The 16,684-nt window shown below is 38.2% G+C and overlaps 2 protein-coding genes across 2 annotated transcripts; one reads left to right on the top strand and one right to left on the bottom strand.

Moving 5' to 3' along the window:
- LOC116255134 (probable nucleolar protein 5-2) lies at positions 1–5,568 on the top strand. The gene is made up of 10 exons (XM_031630893.1): positions 1–156; positions 1,102–1,211; positions 1,321–1,362; positions 1,492–1,671; positions 1,744–1,908; positions 2,424–2,624; positions 2,726–3,022; positions 3,188–3,388; positions 3,486–3,620; positions 4,818–5,568. Exons 2-10 carry the CDS (start codon positions 1,134–1,136, stop codon positions 5,262–5,264), a joined length of 1,746 nt encoding a protein of 581 aa, XP_031486753.1. The 5' UTR covers positions 1–156; positions 1,102–1,133; the 3' UTR covers positions 5,265–5,568.
- Positions 5,569–7,904: 2,336 nt separating this feature from the next.
- Positions 7,905–16,684, bottom strand: LOC116255141 (uncharacterized). Its single transcript, XM_031630903.2, has 9 exons — positions 16,427–16,684; positions 14,258–14,370; positions 12,977–13,149; positions 11,683–11,776; positions 11,048–11,158; positions 10,842–10,931; positions 9,381–9,466; positions 9,019–9,083; positions 7,905–8,562 (listed from the first exon to the last, which is right to left on the bottom strand). The coding sequence occupies exons 1-9, from the start codon at positions 16,614–16,616 to the stop codon at positions 8,459–8,461; spliced, it is 1,026 nt and encodes a 341-aa protein (XP_031486763.1). The 5' UTR covers positions 16,617–16,684; the 3' UTR covers positions 7,905–8,458.

The following is a 16,684-nucleotide window of genomic DNA, read 5'->3' as shown; positions in this document are numbered from 1 at the left end:
CTCTTCTTCTTCTTCAATACTCTGCGTCCGACCTTTTACCAGAATTTCTTTTGCCCGTTGAGGCTTCCTCCCAAGCAACGTGCGTCTCCTCCTCTTCATCTTCGCATCTCAGAAGCGGCTCCCCTTCCTCTGAGCATACCTCTCTGCCGGTGATAGGTAAGAATGTATTCTCTTATCTCTTTCTCCGCGGGTGAGAGGTAAAACCTCTCTTTCTCACTGTTCCGTCTCGCTTTCTCTCTCTGTCTCTCTCGCTTTCGGTCGATAGTTAAAGAGGGCTTTGAGTCCTCTTTTTCCAGCAGGGGAAACACAGGGCTTTGAGTCCTCTTTTTCCAGCAGGGGAAACAGAGGGCTCGGAGACCTCTCTCTCTCCCTCTCATTCTGCAACTGCGTTTTTTTTTTTTTGTTCCTTTTCTTCCCTTGTAATGGAATTTGTAGATGCCTCCGTTGCTCTTCTATTCGCTGTCTGTTTCTACACAGACAGCAAGTCAGATAATTAAACCGATGCCTTTCTGTTTCCATTTACATGGCTTCCATAACACACTATGCTTGAAAGTTTGGCGTGATAAGGAGTTATTACATGGTTGTATTGTGCTTAAAGTGGAAATGGTTTTTCTTTTGTCATGGTGTTTACAACAGGCAGCAGGCACATTTGGCAGTTCTTTTTTGTCATGGCTATTGTCCTGTTTGTATCGTGCTTACAGCAGTCATGCTGCCCATTTGCAATGGTCGTAAATGTTTTCCTCTTCTCCTTATCATATGTCATCAAACAACAGATTGTTTTTTCAATTCTTTTTTTGTTCTGATGCATCAAACGCCTTGAATTTGGAAGGAGTCAAAATTTCTCCTATTCCACATTCTCCTTGGAGAACATTTCTAAAGATCTTTCTCCATTAAAGCTTTTCAATGCCATCGAACGCGCTACCTGAAGGCTGTCTTTCTTTTTTCCTCTTTCTCCCTCGCAAGTGCCCTGAACCAGTCGCAGGTCTCTCTCCCTCTCTATGTTTTCTTGTTTCTCGTATTACTTTGATGTAAAAGAACCATTAGGTGACTATTTGAGTGGTCTGTTGATGTTGGTAGTGTTGGTGGTGGTGGTGGGTGCAGGTGTCGGGAAGGGCGAAGCAACCTGAGGCGAAATGCTGGTTCTTTTTGAGACCCCGACGGGGTTTGCTCTCTTCAAGGTCTTGGATGAGGGGAAGCTCTCCCAAGTAGAGGTGGGTGTCAACGACTCTCACTCTCTCTCTCTGTGCGTGCGTGCGTGCATTGACAGATACTAGATCGTCAACTTATTCACCATGTATCGCTGTTATGATATTTTTTCAGGATTTATGGAATGATTTTACAACTCCAGAATCGGCCAGAAAGGTCTCTCTGTTCCCCCCAACCCGTCTTCTCTCTCTCCACCTTCTCCCCAGTCCTCCCCCTGCCCCCACCCCCCCCCCAAAATCTCTCTCTACGTGATGATTTTCCCAACTTCTTGTTCGTTTTCTGTAGGTGGTGAAGCTAAAGGCGTTTCAGAAGTTTGAGAACGTCCCAGATGCATTGAGCTCGGCCACTTTTCTCATTGATAGTAAGCCGAGCAAGGCTCTGCGCAAGTTCCTGCGTGCCAATTGTGTTGGTGAAGAATTGGCTGTCGCGGATGCAAAGCTCGGAGGCATCATAAAGGAGAAATTGGTATTCCTCTTGCTACTCACTTAGATTTAGCATTTGATTTTCTCGTTATCCAATCTTTGGTGTTTCTGACAGGAAATAGAGTGCGTACACAACAGCGCAGTAATGGAACTGATGAGGGGAGTCAGAAATCAATTGAACGAACTCATAGCAGGACTAGATGTGCAAGATTTCAGTCGAATGAGTTGTGGTCTGGCAAGGAGCCTGTCAAGATACAAGCTGAAGTTCAGCCCAGACAAGGTGGTGATCATTGTCCTTATATAACTTCAAAATTGTATACTTTTTAGGTTTTTGACTACCCTTCTTCCTTTGTCTTTTAAAGCCGATTGGTTGATGGTTGTGCTTCCACTTCCGAAGTTCTTGTTATGTTCATTACTTCCTTTCCTGCTATCTTAGGTACTTGGTTGGTGAAATATTATGTCACTCACCCTTGGATCTTGCAGAATGTCGAAGTGCTTTTTTCAATCCATTAAATATGATTTGAAACTCTGTAGGGTCCGTATAACGGGAGCCAAGATTTTGGGAAGGGTAGTTCCTTATATTGAAACCACCTGGTAATTGGTAAACTTCAAAGTGTCTCCCTTCATGTAACTGTGTAATGTATCATATCTTCTGCTTAACAACAACGGTGGATAGAAGTTAGAAGTTAGAACTATTTCAATGCAATCAACTTGTCAGTATTTTGTGCTGTGTCATACATTTAGGATTTTTCTCCATGTCCTAAACCTTCATTATTTGTTTTTGTGTTGTTGTAGTTGGATACTATGATTGTTCAAGCTATTGGCTTACTGGATGATCTTGATAAAGAGCTTAATACTTATGCCATGAGGGTGCGTGAATGGTATGGCTGGCATTTTCCGGAGCTCGTAAAGGTTATTCCGGACAATATTCTTTATGCCAAGACAGTAAAGCTCATGGGCAACCGCTCCAATGCTGCAAATCTTGATTTTTCTGAGGTAAGCAATGGCATTTACTTCCAAATAATGTGTTTAGGTTTTTTTTCTTTTTGAGACGTTTATGTATGTTTAATTCTGTGTTAGCGGTTTCCATTCTTCAGATATTACCTGAAGAGACTGAAGCTAATTTGAAGGCCGTGGCTATGATATCAATGGGCACAGAAGTCAGTGACCTTGACTTGATCAATATTAAGTCCCTCTGTGAACAAGTGTTATCTCTTTCAGAGTATAGAGCTACACTGTATGATTATTTGAAAAATAGAATGAACACCATAGCCCCAAATCTCACTGCCCTTGTTGGGGAACTTGTTGGAGCTCGTCTCATAGCACATGGAGGTAGCTTGTTAAACTTGGCAAAACAGCCAGGAAGCACTGTCCAGATTCTTGGTGCTGAGAAGGTAAGCTTGTTTATGCATATTCCTTTATGATGAAAGTTGAATGCCAGCTACCTTGTAATATTTCATCCATAACCTCCTTCAAGAGATACACAATGATGCTGTATGCGACTCTCAGCTCATCTATGAGGTTCTGATCCATGTGTCTTGTTTCTTTTATATGTACAGGCTCTATTTAGAGCACTGAAGTCGAAACATGCAACACCAAAGTATGGGCTGCTATTCCATGCCTCTTTGATTGGGCAAGCAGCACCTAAGTTCAAAGGTAAAATATCTAGATCACTCGCCGCAAAGACTGTGCTAGCAATCAGATATGATGCACTTGGAGAAAATCAAGATGCTTCTATGGGTCTTGAAAACCGTGCAAAGGTGACAAACAATCTTATCCTTCAGTTGTCCAGTAATTATTCAATCTATTCTGGTGTTTTGATCATTTCACTGAGTCAATTTTTGAACTTTTGACCAGCTTGAAGCCCGTTTGAGGAATTTGGAAGGTAGGGAACTGGGACATTCAGCTGGATCTACTAAAGGAAAGCCCAAGATTGAACCCTATAGCCAAGATCGCAAGGCAGGCTCTGGAGCATTATTAATGGCTGCAAAGGTGAGTCTCATTTTTCATTTTCCCAATTTTCGTGTCTGCAATCTGTGGATATATTAGGAAAATGGTTGTGTCATCATGAATTAGTTGTCATTTTCTCTTTTGCTGAAATACGAATTCTAAACTGTTGATGATATAGTGAGTTCAGAAGAGTGAATTCACCCAGTTCTTAATGGTTCCACTGGGTGCACCATGGCAAGGATTTGTAGGTTTGTTGTTGGAGCATTTGACTGAATATATAATAATTATTGGCTGGTTAAACTTAAACCCTATGACACACGGACACGGCTAAACTGCCCACGTACCCCTATTGGCATGCGGATCCGGACACGGGACACGGCTGGGACACGCCAAAAAATAAAAGTTATTAATTTAATGTTTTTTTTCTTCATTTTATCATTTTTTTGTGATGCATCCAATTATTTCCATGAACAATCCTTTCAAATACTCAGTGCTTTTCTGATAAAACAAACTTTCTTACGAGATTGTAAGAGTGAACTATTATTTTAATGTTTTTTTTTTCATTTTATCATTTTTGAGAATATAACAATTTGCTGTGATCGCATGTCCAAAAATTTTGAAAATTGCCGTGTCCCTTACCCGTATCATGCCCGCACTCATGTGACATAGCTTAAACCCAAGTTTTACTGCTACATGTGTCCGTTATCTCTCTCTATGTGCAGTCAAAGAAGATTGTGAAGGCCACACAAAAGGATAAATGCTCATCCTGATGACTAATTTCTTAATGTAGAATTGTGGTCTGACCTTCATCAGAATTTATAGATTAATTGAGGCCTTGAGAGCCTCATATGACAGTTCCATGAATGACCACTACAAGCAGCGTGCTGCTGCTAGGTGAATTGGTGGAATTGTGTACCTAAAGACACTTATCTGTTCCAACTTCCATCCACATCCTCTCTGCCAACTGTACAAGATCATTGGATTGCCTTGTACCAGCAGGGCTGGTGTCTGCTGAAGTTGGATGGATAGCTCAAGAGGGTTGCTCCTCAATCAAATAAGTCCCTCAGCTTTTTTTGGAAATTTTCGTACTTGTTAATGTTGCAAAGAATTTCTATTCGGCAATTTTGTTTTGAAACTATATTGTATGCATTTTATGGTTATTAATGTTAAATTAACTTCGTGGAATAATGCTGCTACTGACAGATCTAATCACTTTACCCCTTTTCTCTTTTTCTTTAGACTTATAATCCAGCATCAGACTCTGTTCTTGGGAAGACAGTGGAAAATGAAAATGCGCCAGCTGATGAGCATGCAGAAGTTCCAACGAAGAAGAGGAAACATGAAAAGGTTAAAGCAGCAGAAGACTCTGAAAGAGGAGTTGATGTGGCAAACCTTGACCAGGAAGACGGAGTGGCAACTCCTGAAAAAAAGAAGAAGAAAAAGAAGCATCAAAAGGAAGAGAGCTCAAAGGTGGAGGAAGTTTCTGCTCCGAAGGAGGAAGAAGACACCGGAAAAGAGAAGAAAAAGAAGAAAAAGCATGCCACATCAGAGGAAGATCAAACTGCGAAGCCAGAGGAAGAAGGCGGTTTAAAGAAGAAAAAGAAAAAGAAAGATGAAGCTGCTGAGCCAGAACAGAACGATGGAGAAAAAAAGAAGAAAAAGAAGAAGAAAAACAGAGATGACTGAGCTTTTCCACAAAACTGAGATGGCATAGCTTGCAGCACAACATACGATGTGGCATAAGGTGCACGTTGCTGCTTCATTTTTCGCGTGATGCCTCCGGTTAAGTTTTAATGCAAAATTTCATGTATCGCTCCTTAGTTTCATATTTTATAGGTACCTGTTCTCATTTTTGCTGCATGTTACTGTTAGTTTCATTGCCCAGATCCAAATGGGTAGAGAATATTTATGAACAGGATGAGAATGTTTTTTGGATTAAAATCTGTTAAAATCTTTTTGCAAGTATATATATAATATTCCGGGTTCCTCATCCCTGACTACATTCAATTACCACCACTGTTCTTGGGAGGATTAATGCTTGTACAGCACACCTACAAGCTATTCAAGGTATACATGGTGCTTGTTGACTGATGATGGTGTTAGAACTTAGAACAGGTACAACATGAACGAATTGTTCCACAGATTCATCTTCCTAAGAATACATACAAAATCCGGGCATGGCCAAGGCAGAAAATAAGTTCAAAGCTATAAAGGTTTCCGTCTTCCCACAGTAAAGCAAGTGATTGGCATCTTCGAGGGGCAGAAACGGTGAGCTGATACTTGAAAACTTTATTTGCTGGAGGGATAGTGGTGGCCATGATGACGAACACAATGATTAAAGCCCCGAATAGCATCAGAAACACCCTGTCATCTTCTGACTCTAAGCAGCAGTGTTTCCCCATGACGACCAATTAAGGAGGATGGCTCTGGGTACAACTGAAGACGACGGTAGGGTTTTACAGCAGTAGCTTTATATCTTCAATGGGTAAGTCGGGGGCGTCATGAATCATGTCTCTGCTATTTCAGTCGAGTCTTCTGGGTTTTGCAGAATGGCTTTTCTATTGAAGACCAAAATCATGGTCTCCACCTCAAACAGGCTTTCCAGTTTTTATTTGGGCGTTTGATTGCTTCTGATCTGAAATCATCGGATTTGAGACTATTTTAGTTTGGAGTCTTGCTGCTTACCTGTGCATGATGGGCTGTGCCTTTTGGGTGTTGAAGGATGCAGTTGTTCTTTGTCCACAAAACAAAAAGGTGAAACCGCATGAGCTAGAAGATGTTATGGCTGGCACAACGTCAGTCATCGGTTCAATTCCCGTGTGCATCAATCCCCTATATAAACCCCAACAAGTATAGTTCTTAGAATCACGGGCACTAGCTTTCGGGGTTTTACATTCGCCGCCCGAAAGGATACTTCTCGTAGGATTTGAACCCAGAATGTCTTGTTAGTGGACGAAATCTAATGTAACCTGCCAACTGTGGGGCTTAAAACCAATCTTCGTGATGCTTGGTTTCTGGAGCAAAATTTAAATTATTTGGAGAAATGAAAGACTTTCTTGACTTGCTAACCACTAAAATCTTCAGCTACCAAGGAACTCTTTTAAGTTATATGTAGGGTTTTCCAAATTATAAGTTGTGTGAATTTAACTTTTTTAAAATTGAATCATAAATGTTACAATTTTTTTTTTTTTTTTTAAAAAGTAACTATTTGAGAGTACAGTAATCAGAGTTGGGTAACTGGATATGACCTCAATCTTTTCGAGAATCGGGTCAGGTCCAAGTCGATCCAGATTGTGATTATATTTGGGAAGAAAGCGATTTGGGTTTGGGTTCATTGGATTCCCAATTCAGTAGAACTGTTTTTGTTAAGGTTTAAGTAATAGGTCACGTTCAAGTCCGCTTTTTCTCTTTTTCATTTTCCTTTGCTTTTTTATGCTAGAAAATTTATTTTTTAAATTGAACAAAATTGAACCATTTGTAAAATATTACTAGAGATTGGACTCCACACGACTACTAGTGCGAACCAACGTTGTTAAAGACGATCCTTAGATTCAATGCAAACTGGACTGAATCGGCCTGTTTGAATCAAATTCATAAGATGTTACAGCTAAATTTAAGTGTTTTAAACATTTTTTGTTACATGATTATTACTAGTTTATTCATTTTTACATTTATTTAAAATATTCATAAATTTTGTTTATATAACCTTTCAGCCGAACTCTCATATATATTGGATTTTAAAATCAAATCGGCGAGCTCTTAATTGTCCTGATTCAAGCCATTCCAATTGAATCGATTTTTTGAGACTTTTTCGAAAAAAGCAATTCTATTTGAAAAGTGACCATAGTATTTGGAGATTTTGATATGACCGGGCAAATGGAATTAACAACCCACCACCCAAAAAAGAGGCCCAGAAACCCCCTTCATTTCCCCTACCTCTTAGTCCTGGACGCTTTGGCATCAATAATGGCAGCAGTGTACCATTGAACTTAGGTACTGCAACCGACGACTTAGTATAGCGCCTACAAGAATCAAACTAAAAGCCCGACCAGCTATGCTAGGCCTCTTGAAGCAACATTCTGATATTACAAAAAAGGACAACAAATGCAAGGGATTCTTAAACACCCAGATCAGGACTCACAAAAGAGAAATTACAAATAAGAAGCAGGCAAGGAATTTGGTTATATTTTCTGCAACTGAAAAAAAAGCAATGTGACGAAAACAAAGATTGGAACAAAGCTTTTCTATGGCTGTAATCTACAGGCGTTCAAGTTCACAGTTGAATCCTGATACCTCTAGCCGGCGGCATTCAACTAAGCTAGCTCGTGTGTTTAACAACACTTTGATTTCAGAAACCCAATTTCAGTTCACATGATGGGGAAGAACAAGCCTCATCAAGCCAAAAAATATCTGCCGTCAAGCACCAATCTTTTGATAATCCAAGAGAAGCCACTGGTTGGAATTGTCAAATACCATTCTTTGGGTATTCTGTTACCACAATCGCATTAAGTCAATAACCAGAGACTAACAAAACAGGCAAGGTAATGTTAAAAGTAGTGGTATTTCACTTTCACCATCGAAACCGCTCCCACTTCCCCTCCTTTTGGTTCCAAGACCTGCGTGTGCTGGGCAATAGAAGCCTTAAACAGTCACTCATCTGGATTTTCCAGATCTTAAATTTGAACAATGATCTCAGTACATTCAGGTACGGGTGGTATGATGATACCAAGCTGCAACGTTTATTTGAATATGCTGAAAACAATAGTGGCAGGTGAATGATCTGCGTGGCCGTGAAAAATGTGATTGTTCAACAGTAACGTTTAAGAGTCCCAAAATTGTGGATGTCCCTGCATCTAGCATTACTCAGAGGAATCGCAACTTCATACCCCCAGGAAACTCTCAAAGCTCTGGTATTTTGGCTCCCAACCAAGCTCGGCGCGTGTTTTCAAGTTGCTTAACCTCTTCCCCAGTGGGCCACTAGTTCCTGCACATTAGGTGCATACCTTCAGATACAGATTCTTTTCAAGGCTTTTATCTTTCATTAGTATACAAGATTCTCATATTCAAACAGAAAAATTACAGGGAAACTAAGAGTGCATTTGATTCCATCAGGTACCATGTCCTTTGGCTTTACTGGACTAAAAAACAGACAAAGAGGTATTCCCTGCCCCTTCTTCCGATAGTCGGGCAAGAAACTCATGAATGCCATGACACTGTTTTATTTCATGCCTTTAAATGTGTGACCTACTACTTACGGGTAGCATGAACTCGGTGTGTTTCCCAGGCCAACTTCATGTTTCAATGCTAGGTTTCAACAATTAGATCTTTGGATATACGATCATTTGAAAGGAATGTGATTTTGGTATGGCTTCCAGACCACATGTAATACAAGGATCTGAGATCTACTGTATTTAGGTGCACCCATACTGAATTATCTTACCAGTAAATCCCTGAAAGGTTTTGTTGAATTTTCGGCTTCTATTCACAATGTCCATCAGCTCCACCCTGCAAAATAACAATTCGAATGTGTTATCATAAATAAGCAGGAAAATTGCTATGCAAACTCGCATGTTGGATCGAAAGTAGGGACGCAGAGGAAATGAAACCAGCAAGAAATGAAATGATGGAAGCTTCATCACACCAGTCCTTCCTTTTCAATCACTTATGCTTGCTTATGTTTCAAGAACTGAAACGATTGATCATAAATTTTTTCTTTTAAAATTAATGCTGACAGAAATCATAAATATTGGTTTGATTTTCTGATTGAAAAGTTTAAGCAAAAGATAGCACTAATAAACATACCTCGATAAAGGATGATTGTCACAACCCAAGAACACCCTACCGCGAAGCTGCTTCTTTAAAATTGTAATTGCAAGAGATGCTGCGTCCTGTCATGAGTATAATAGTCAGAAATCCAGTCTAGAAGACATCAGGTATCACTGGATCAAGTATTTGTCAGACACCTGTCTCAACCAGAATCCAACTTCTCAGGTATGGTGATGAAAATTATGATCCAAGCACCCCTTATATCAATGCAAACCCTATGTCGTATGGGAACAGGTACAGGTACCACTGTGGGTACAGAGCATTTTCAAAAAACTTGGGTATGAGGACACCAACATATATATATATATATATATAAAGAATTTAAAGTTTAATATACTCATAAAAGCAATTGGTGACTGTACCAATTGTTATCATGCTATGCTCCTTAAGTAGAAAACGTATTAATACACTGAAAACACACAGCCGTAACAGCACGGTATGCAATATAGAATACAGAGCACTGTCTAGCATATAAATTTAAAAGAAAAACAACATAAACACTAGCAATATACATCACACACTGTATGCATGTAAATTCAAAAGAAAATAAATAAATTCTCCAAATTACTATCGGCAGCAAGCCTCTGAAACCGAAGAACGCACAAAATATAGAGACTCACATTTCATGTGGAACGGTGGAAGCTACAGCAAGAAAAAGAAGTAATCAATACATTCAGACACTGGTTTTCACAAAGGATTAACCTCAACCATCAACAGATAGCTTACTGACAGCAAGAGATATCGACCGATGGAAGGAGATATTGCCAATCTGCCAGATGGCAGGAGATATTGGCACAGGCAACACCTACTTTATGCATAATGCAGGCACACAAAAAGCTCTTACGAGCATAGAACCAACAGTTCCAAATTGAACATTCAAGAACACAGAAATTGCAGAAACAACCCGATACACCTGATATATATATATATATATATATATATATAACATAAATGATTTGATGCATGATGTTCTAGAAAATCATCTAGAAGATAGCTAATACAGCCATAAAAGGATGTAGCAAATGTACAAGTATGCAACCATCAGTCATAACAGAGAAGCATAAGGTTGGCTAACTCCAAAATGGATAGATCCAATATGCATTGACCTACTTATCTTTATGCAAGGTTAAAAGTCACCAACTGGCATTCTGTCAAAGTAAAAGCCATTGTTTTTACGCTAAAGGATATAATAGGCATTGCCAAATTAGCTACCCGTCTAGACAAAAAAAAAAAAAAACAAAAGATAGGCAACATCGAATACGTTAGTCAACTGCACTGCCGTGGCAATCCAGGGAAAAGAATAAATTAAGAAGTCACACACCACAAAGACTCAACCTCTATGAAAAGACTGACAATATAATGTCAGAACTTTCTTTTAGTGCTTCAGATGATGTGCCAAACATTTTCAACAAAAAGATGGAAGGCAAGACTTGTAACCTCATAGTGAATAAGATTCAGTATATGATCTGGACGACTGTCAACAGTGCCTTTCTCCAGCCAATATAAGTGGGCACCCTTACTAGAACTGTATTGAAAGTCAAGGCAATCTGCTAATTCCATGGCATAATACTATAACTTCTGTTATTTAAAGTTAAAAAATACATAAGTATAAAAGTGAAAAATAAAAGCAGCTCCAAGGATATATAAAGTCCTGCTAGTCTAACCACACAGCCACCAACCTCAAGGACTTCCTTTTCTGCTTTAAGAAGAACATCTGCCCGAGGACTTCTCCCAATTGGCAAAACTGGACTGTCCTGCATAGAAATCAAAGTGATGACAAGACCACATTAAAGGCTAAATTTGAAGCTTAATATGATATTTATCATTTTATCTAAAAAGAAAATGCAGCACAGTATTCCTCCCCATATGTTCATGTGTTAACAGCATAAAGTGAGACACTCCTAGAAAACCATAACATGGAAAACTCTTGGTTACATGTGAATTTGTCCAGCAACAAATAAAGGCTAGCAAGAGTAGACCTATGAAAAGTAAAACAAGAGCTTCGGTACTGTAGGGGTGAAAGAATGACTATAGATCAATTGACAGCATAATTAGTTAGAGCCTCGAGTTCATTAAGTTAACAAGTCACTAATGGTACTCCCTGAAACTTAGCAATAAGGCCTCAGCTTAAACTTCAGAAGATGTTCTAGGGAGCTTATGTTAACATCATTATTTAATGTCCATCCAATAAGCTTTTGCAACCCCAATGCAGCATGAAACAAGAGGGAAGTGAAAATAGAACTGAATGGTAAACCAATATCCTTTCCCTAATTGATACCTCAGAGCACCACCCATTGTCTTCGGAGTCATAAACAGCTGTGCTTGATGTAAACAAGAATGAGCCCTCACCGCTCCACTTTGATGCAGCTAGCCTGAAAATTGCTTGATTCATTCAGATTAATAAAATCTTCTACTGCCACAATAACCATTCATAGAAACAGATTAAGTGTTTGTCAAGAACAAGATGCAGCAAGAACTTTACAACCATTAGCAACATAATAATCCATCTAAAAGTTGTATGTGAACTACAAAAAATAAGTTCTATAAGAAAGTTTATTAACTATGTTAAAAGAGTTGCATGCTGCTGAAGTACAAGCCATAACATCAAAAGCAAAAAAACATCTCTAGTATCCAACAAATGTCATATACCACATGTAACCATTAACATGCAAAAGTTAGCTGAGTTAAATAGGTTTACACCATTGTCACAAATATCAACTGCAGATTTCTATCAGTGAGGTTTCTCGGGTATTACGTAGAATTTGGTTTTCATAGGAAAATTTCATGAAACAAAAAAAACTAAAAATTATTAAGGAAGAATGAAGAAAATTATGAAAATCTGAGTTTTCCATTATTACAAAATTGTTGTTAAAATTTAAAATGTCAAAAGAATCCTCAAAAGTCAAAAAATAAAATATACCGAAAAACTTTTTCCCTAAAAACACAAAAAACACACATTTTCTTTTTGGCTTTTTTTTTTCAAAATATAGTAATCTTTTCAATTTTGTTTCCCTTTATTTTTTTTTCTCTTTTTGCATTTTTTTGAAAAGAAAAACTGATGTTTGTGGTACTGGTTTACCCTATGTCCAAGTGCTGAACTGAATATTTTATGGCCTAAAGGTTGTCTGCTCCAAAAGTTTATGCCTGTGCTTCATATGAAATAATCTCATGTTTTTTCACAGAAGTAGACAAGGCTAACTAGAGAAAGAAACCCAATTTTGCAGACCATAGGCTTGTGGCAGGGGGCAGGAAGAGTTCTATCACAAGGATACCTATTTCTAAACAGAAGAGAAAATGATTCACAATTATGAGTTAGTGGACCCATCATACATTTGAATGCAAGATAAGTTAACCTTCTTAATCAACTCCACAAATACTTTGCTTTTATATCAAACTAAGAAAGAACTGAAATGAAAATAATAGGTAAGAACAATGAAAGACAGTAAGTTCTAATTGATCAATGACAATGGTATGATGCACATTTTCATGAAGTGCCGCAAGAAAATCCAGTATAAATACGCTTAGGAGGAGGTCTTGTATTTTGTGCACTTCTATTAAAATGCAATACATACCTTAATTCACTTGGATAGTCTATGGTTTGAGAAGGAGGAGCACAAAAGATGACATATGGAAACTTATATGTTGTTTTTGAATCTCTTAGGGAAGGTGTAATCCCAATCTTAAGCAACTCATCATGGTGATTTGTAGTCACTGTCTGTCCAAAAATTTTGCACGCTGGATTTTCCTGTTAGATATGAATAAGCTATTATAGATATAGCTAAGCATTGGCCTAGTTCTAGGACATGGAAGAGAATGGAAATAAAAGTAATGCATGTGAATCGACAGTTGCCTTTCAAAATAAAGCAAATGTTCAGGACCTGGTACCGGCACATGTCATCCACTGATATTTCCCATGTAATGACTACACAACTTGAAGATCATGAAAACTTGAAAGTAACCTGGTTGGCCTTTTATAGGTGAAAGGCAAAGAAAGTGTTAAAGCTTTTACAAGATGAACTATGGGGCATAAATCATGGGAAGCTTTACACGTAAACCAGGGGGAAGTCATAACCCTTCTTTTTTATCAAGAAGCATGCAAGTAAACAAGTAATCAGTTGTAGCAAACTAATGTCAGTTGAAAATGGAAAAGATCAGTTAACTATTTGTAAATTGTATGAGAAAATATACAGTCGACATTATTGGGTTGAATGATCAGCCAGTCTGTGCAGTCAGGCAGTTCATTAGGTCAGATCTCATTGAATAATTTATGAAAAACAATAATAAATATATTATTCCAATTGTTACAGAGTGCCTGCGAACACAACATTGCCCCATCCACCATCCAAAATCATCAACTGCTTCAGCACCCACCATTGCCTTTAAATAAAGACTATTTCCTAAATACAGACCCAGTTCATCAAAAAAGCTCCTTGTTCATTCAACAATCACCCTTTTTCTAATTTTTGCTAGGTTCTCAACATTTAAGAGCATAACACACTGCCAACAAATTCCAATCAAACAATCACTCATGAAGGAGAGTTCAATTCTCTATAAATGGATAACATTTAAAATTTTCCATCTTTGCCATCCATGATGAAATGAAACCATCTTAATTAGTTTGAATTGAATAACAAAAGGTTACCACAACCCAAAAAGTTACAAGATAAAGATGCATTTAGCTAATGGTACCTGTATATATTTCCAGCAATCGGGACAAAATCTTTCACGTATTATATAATACTTATAGCAATGCTACTGACAAATTAAACATAATGCATCATAAGCTATCAATAAATAATATAGGATTACTAGTTATTTAAATGAATAGAATGCTTTATTGCACATAAGCATACCAATCTCCATTTTTCTGCCACAATACGACCGAGCACACCAGGACCCACAATTAGTAAATCCTCTTCTCTAATCAAACCAGCAGAAGAGACATCCAGATCCGCAGAAGTTGCATCTGTATACACAGAATGACATTTTTTTTTATTCTCTAATGATTTATAGTATGTACATATGTTGGTGTGGATAAAGAGAGAGATAGAGAGTAAGGTATTTATGAAATTAGCAGTCTAATAGCCATTGCAAATGATGCTCAGTGCATTGATTTAAATCACTAGTAACAACTTAGTAGTTGACATGTCAACTAGTAGCCAAGGTAAAGTAAAATTAGAAGAACATAACAATCTCAAAAAATATGAAGTTACCGACAGGGAGATCTGCAGATTTGAAGAAAAGTACGTTGGCTCCTCGGATAAGGGAAGGAAAAAGTAATCTCACCAAACTAGGCCTCTATCTTTTCAAGTATAATCACCAGTAAATTCTATTCTCTAGCATTTGTACAAACGTCACAACATTTTTTAAAAACATTGCAATAATATCAGCAGAACAGAGTAAAACAAAATGAAGGACAAAACATAATGACATCTTAAAAATATCATAACTATTTCTCTTGATATTTGGCAATAATATCATAAGTTTTTTTCCAGAAAACATATTTTAGTGTACTTAAAACCCTTATTTTCTATCTTGTGTTTCTTTTAACATTTAAAAATTACTGCTTCGAATATTATCGATATTTTTGTAGGAGAATTAGTAAAACACATAAAAAGTTATATCTTTCTGTTATTCTTATATATTTTTAGTCTTTTGAATTTCTGGTGTTTTCCTATAAAACAATCTTTCCCATAAAATACCCAGAAAAAAGAACCTCGCTGAAAAAATCCAGGCAGGCAAACTTGTGACAACATTTATAGTAAAAAGAACAAAGAAAGGCAAGCACCCTTCCCCATGAATTAATACATGTGATTCTACAAATGAGCTGTGGAACACACACATTACTTCCAGAATTCCTTGGCCAGTTGGTTACAGCCTTGGTGACTACTCAAGATCTAAGACATTAAAATCTGTTAGGAGAAGAGAATCTCGATATATGTACATATAGGATCAGGAATTCAGGATTCTAGGCAATGTCTAGACTTATTTTCTTTATTGATTTTTCCAGCTTCCATACAATTCACTGAGATATCCAGAAGGCTAACTGCTATTTTGAAGGTGTTCCAACTAAACCAAAAAATGGGAGAAAATGTATAGCAGTTCAGCGAATCAAAACCTTCAGCTAGGGGTTCCCAATGGAAATAAGTTCTTGAACCGATATTGTCACCAACTCATGGAAAGATAAAGTGATAATCATGCTAACGAGCTTTTCCCAATAAACTAAGATAAATAAATGTGGTACCTCCTCCACTTCAAACGCACTCCACTTCCTCCTCTCGAATAAACAATTTTAAAAGAATGACGTTAACCAATTACGTGCAGGCTAGTAAAAAATTTTAGATACTCGCAGGGCGATTTCTGAATAATCCCTGCAAGACATTGCTCTACAAATCTACACTGCAGAGACCACAACCAATTTCATGCAAATCATAACTAATTACGGAAACAGCATTAAATTTGCTACTCAAAAGCAACAAATAAACCATCGACATAAAACGATGATAGACTCATCTATGAACTAGCACCCAAGCAACTGAAAATAACATCAAAAGTTCAGAACACCACTTGCAAATAAAACGACAAATACCATCCTCCAGTTTACAAAAAAGGAACAGGCAAAGACGCCTTTTAAAACTAACCAACTATCCCGTTGCTTCAGCAAAAATCTCTTTGACATCCCACCGTTGTACATATAAATTCTCACTTCATTTTCTGAAGTCTGAGTCCAGGAACAAAATAACATCGCCACCAAAACCGTGCGAACTAATGCTTAAAACACACCCCGAGGATCAAACTAAAATGCATAAATAGATCTCAATTATACCATTCGACCAAGAAAACGCGAAAGAGACAAAGCGACCAAGTTGGCATCGACCAAAACGCGCAAACCAGATTAAACGATGCAGAGAACGTACACGAACGAAAAAGAATCTCGACATCTCTACAGGGTTCGATGAGAAGAACCAGACGACTTTTTGTCAGGAAATGCCAAACGAAAGAGAACCAACGACCAAACTCACCGGGAAAAGAAGAGCAACACGATTGGCTTTCCATTCTGAGCCTTCTACAAGTCGGAAAATGAGTAGAATTGCGAAGAGAGGTGCCGGGAAGAAGGCAGGGGGGTGCGAACGGAGAAGGGTGTGCCCCAAACTTGAAGGGATGGTGTCCTATGAAGGGTCTGGAGCTACTCGCAGCCAGAGGAAGGGCCATGTGAGGAGTACTTGATGGCGGAGCTGTCGATCGCCTTCATGGGGATTTGAGGTCAACAGCCTCATACT

The sequence above is a fragment of the Nymphaea colorata genome, chromosome 5 (genome assembly GCF_008831285.2).
Source record: "Nymphaea colorata isolate Beijing-Zhang1983 chromosome 5, ASM883128v2, whole genome shotgun sequence".
In the NCBI taxonomy this organism is placed as follows: Eukaryota; Viridiplantae; Streptophyta; class Magnoliopsida; order Nymphaeales; family Nymphaeaceae; genus Nymphaea; species Nymphaea colorata.
The sequence above is the reverse complement of the archived record's forward strand: the minus strand, read 5'-3'. Positions and strand labels throughout refer to the sequence as shown.

Coding starts and splice junctions, on each gene's coding strand:
- LOC116255141 (XM_031630903.2), bottom strand. CDS start 16,616: ATGGCCCTTCCTCTGGCTGCGAGTAGCTCCAGACCCTTCATAGGACAC. Junction 13,150..14,257: donor TGGCAGAAAAATGGAGATTG/GTATGCTTATGT, acceptor CATATCTAACAG/GAAAATCCAGCGTGCAAAAT. Junction 9,084..9,380: donor GACAATCATCCTTTATCGAG/GTATGTTTATTA, acceptor GTTATTTTGCAG/GGTGGAGCTGATGGACATTG.
- LOC116255134 (XM_031630893.1), top strand. CDS start 1,134: ATGCTGGTTCTTTTTGAGACCCCGACGGGGTTTGCTCTCTTCAAGGTC. Junction 1,363..1,491: donor CTCCAGAATCGGCCAGAAAG/GTCTCTCTGTTC, acceptor CGTTTTCTGTAG/GTGGTGAAGCTAAAGGCGTT. Junction 3,621..4,817: donor CATTATTAATGGCTGCAAAG/GTGAGTCTCATT, acceptor CTTTTTCTTTAG/ACTTATAATCCAGCATCAGA.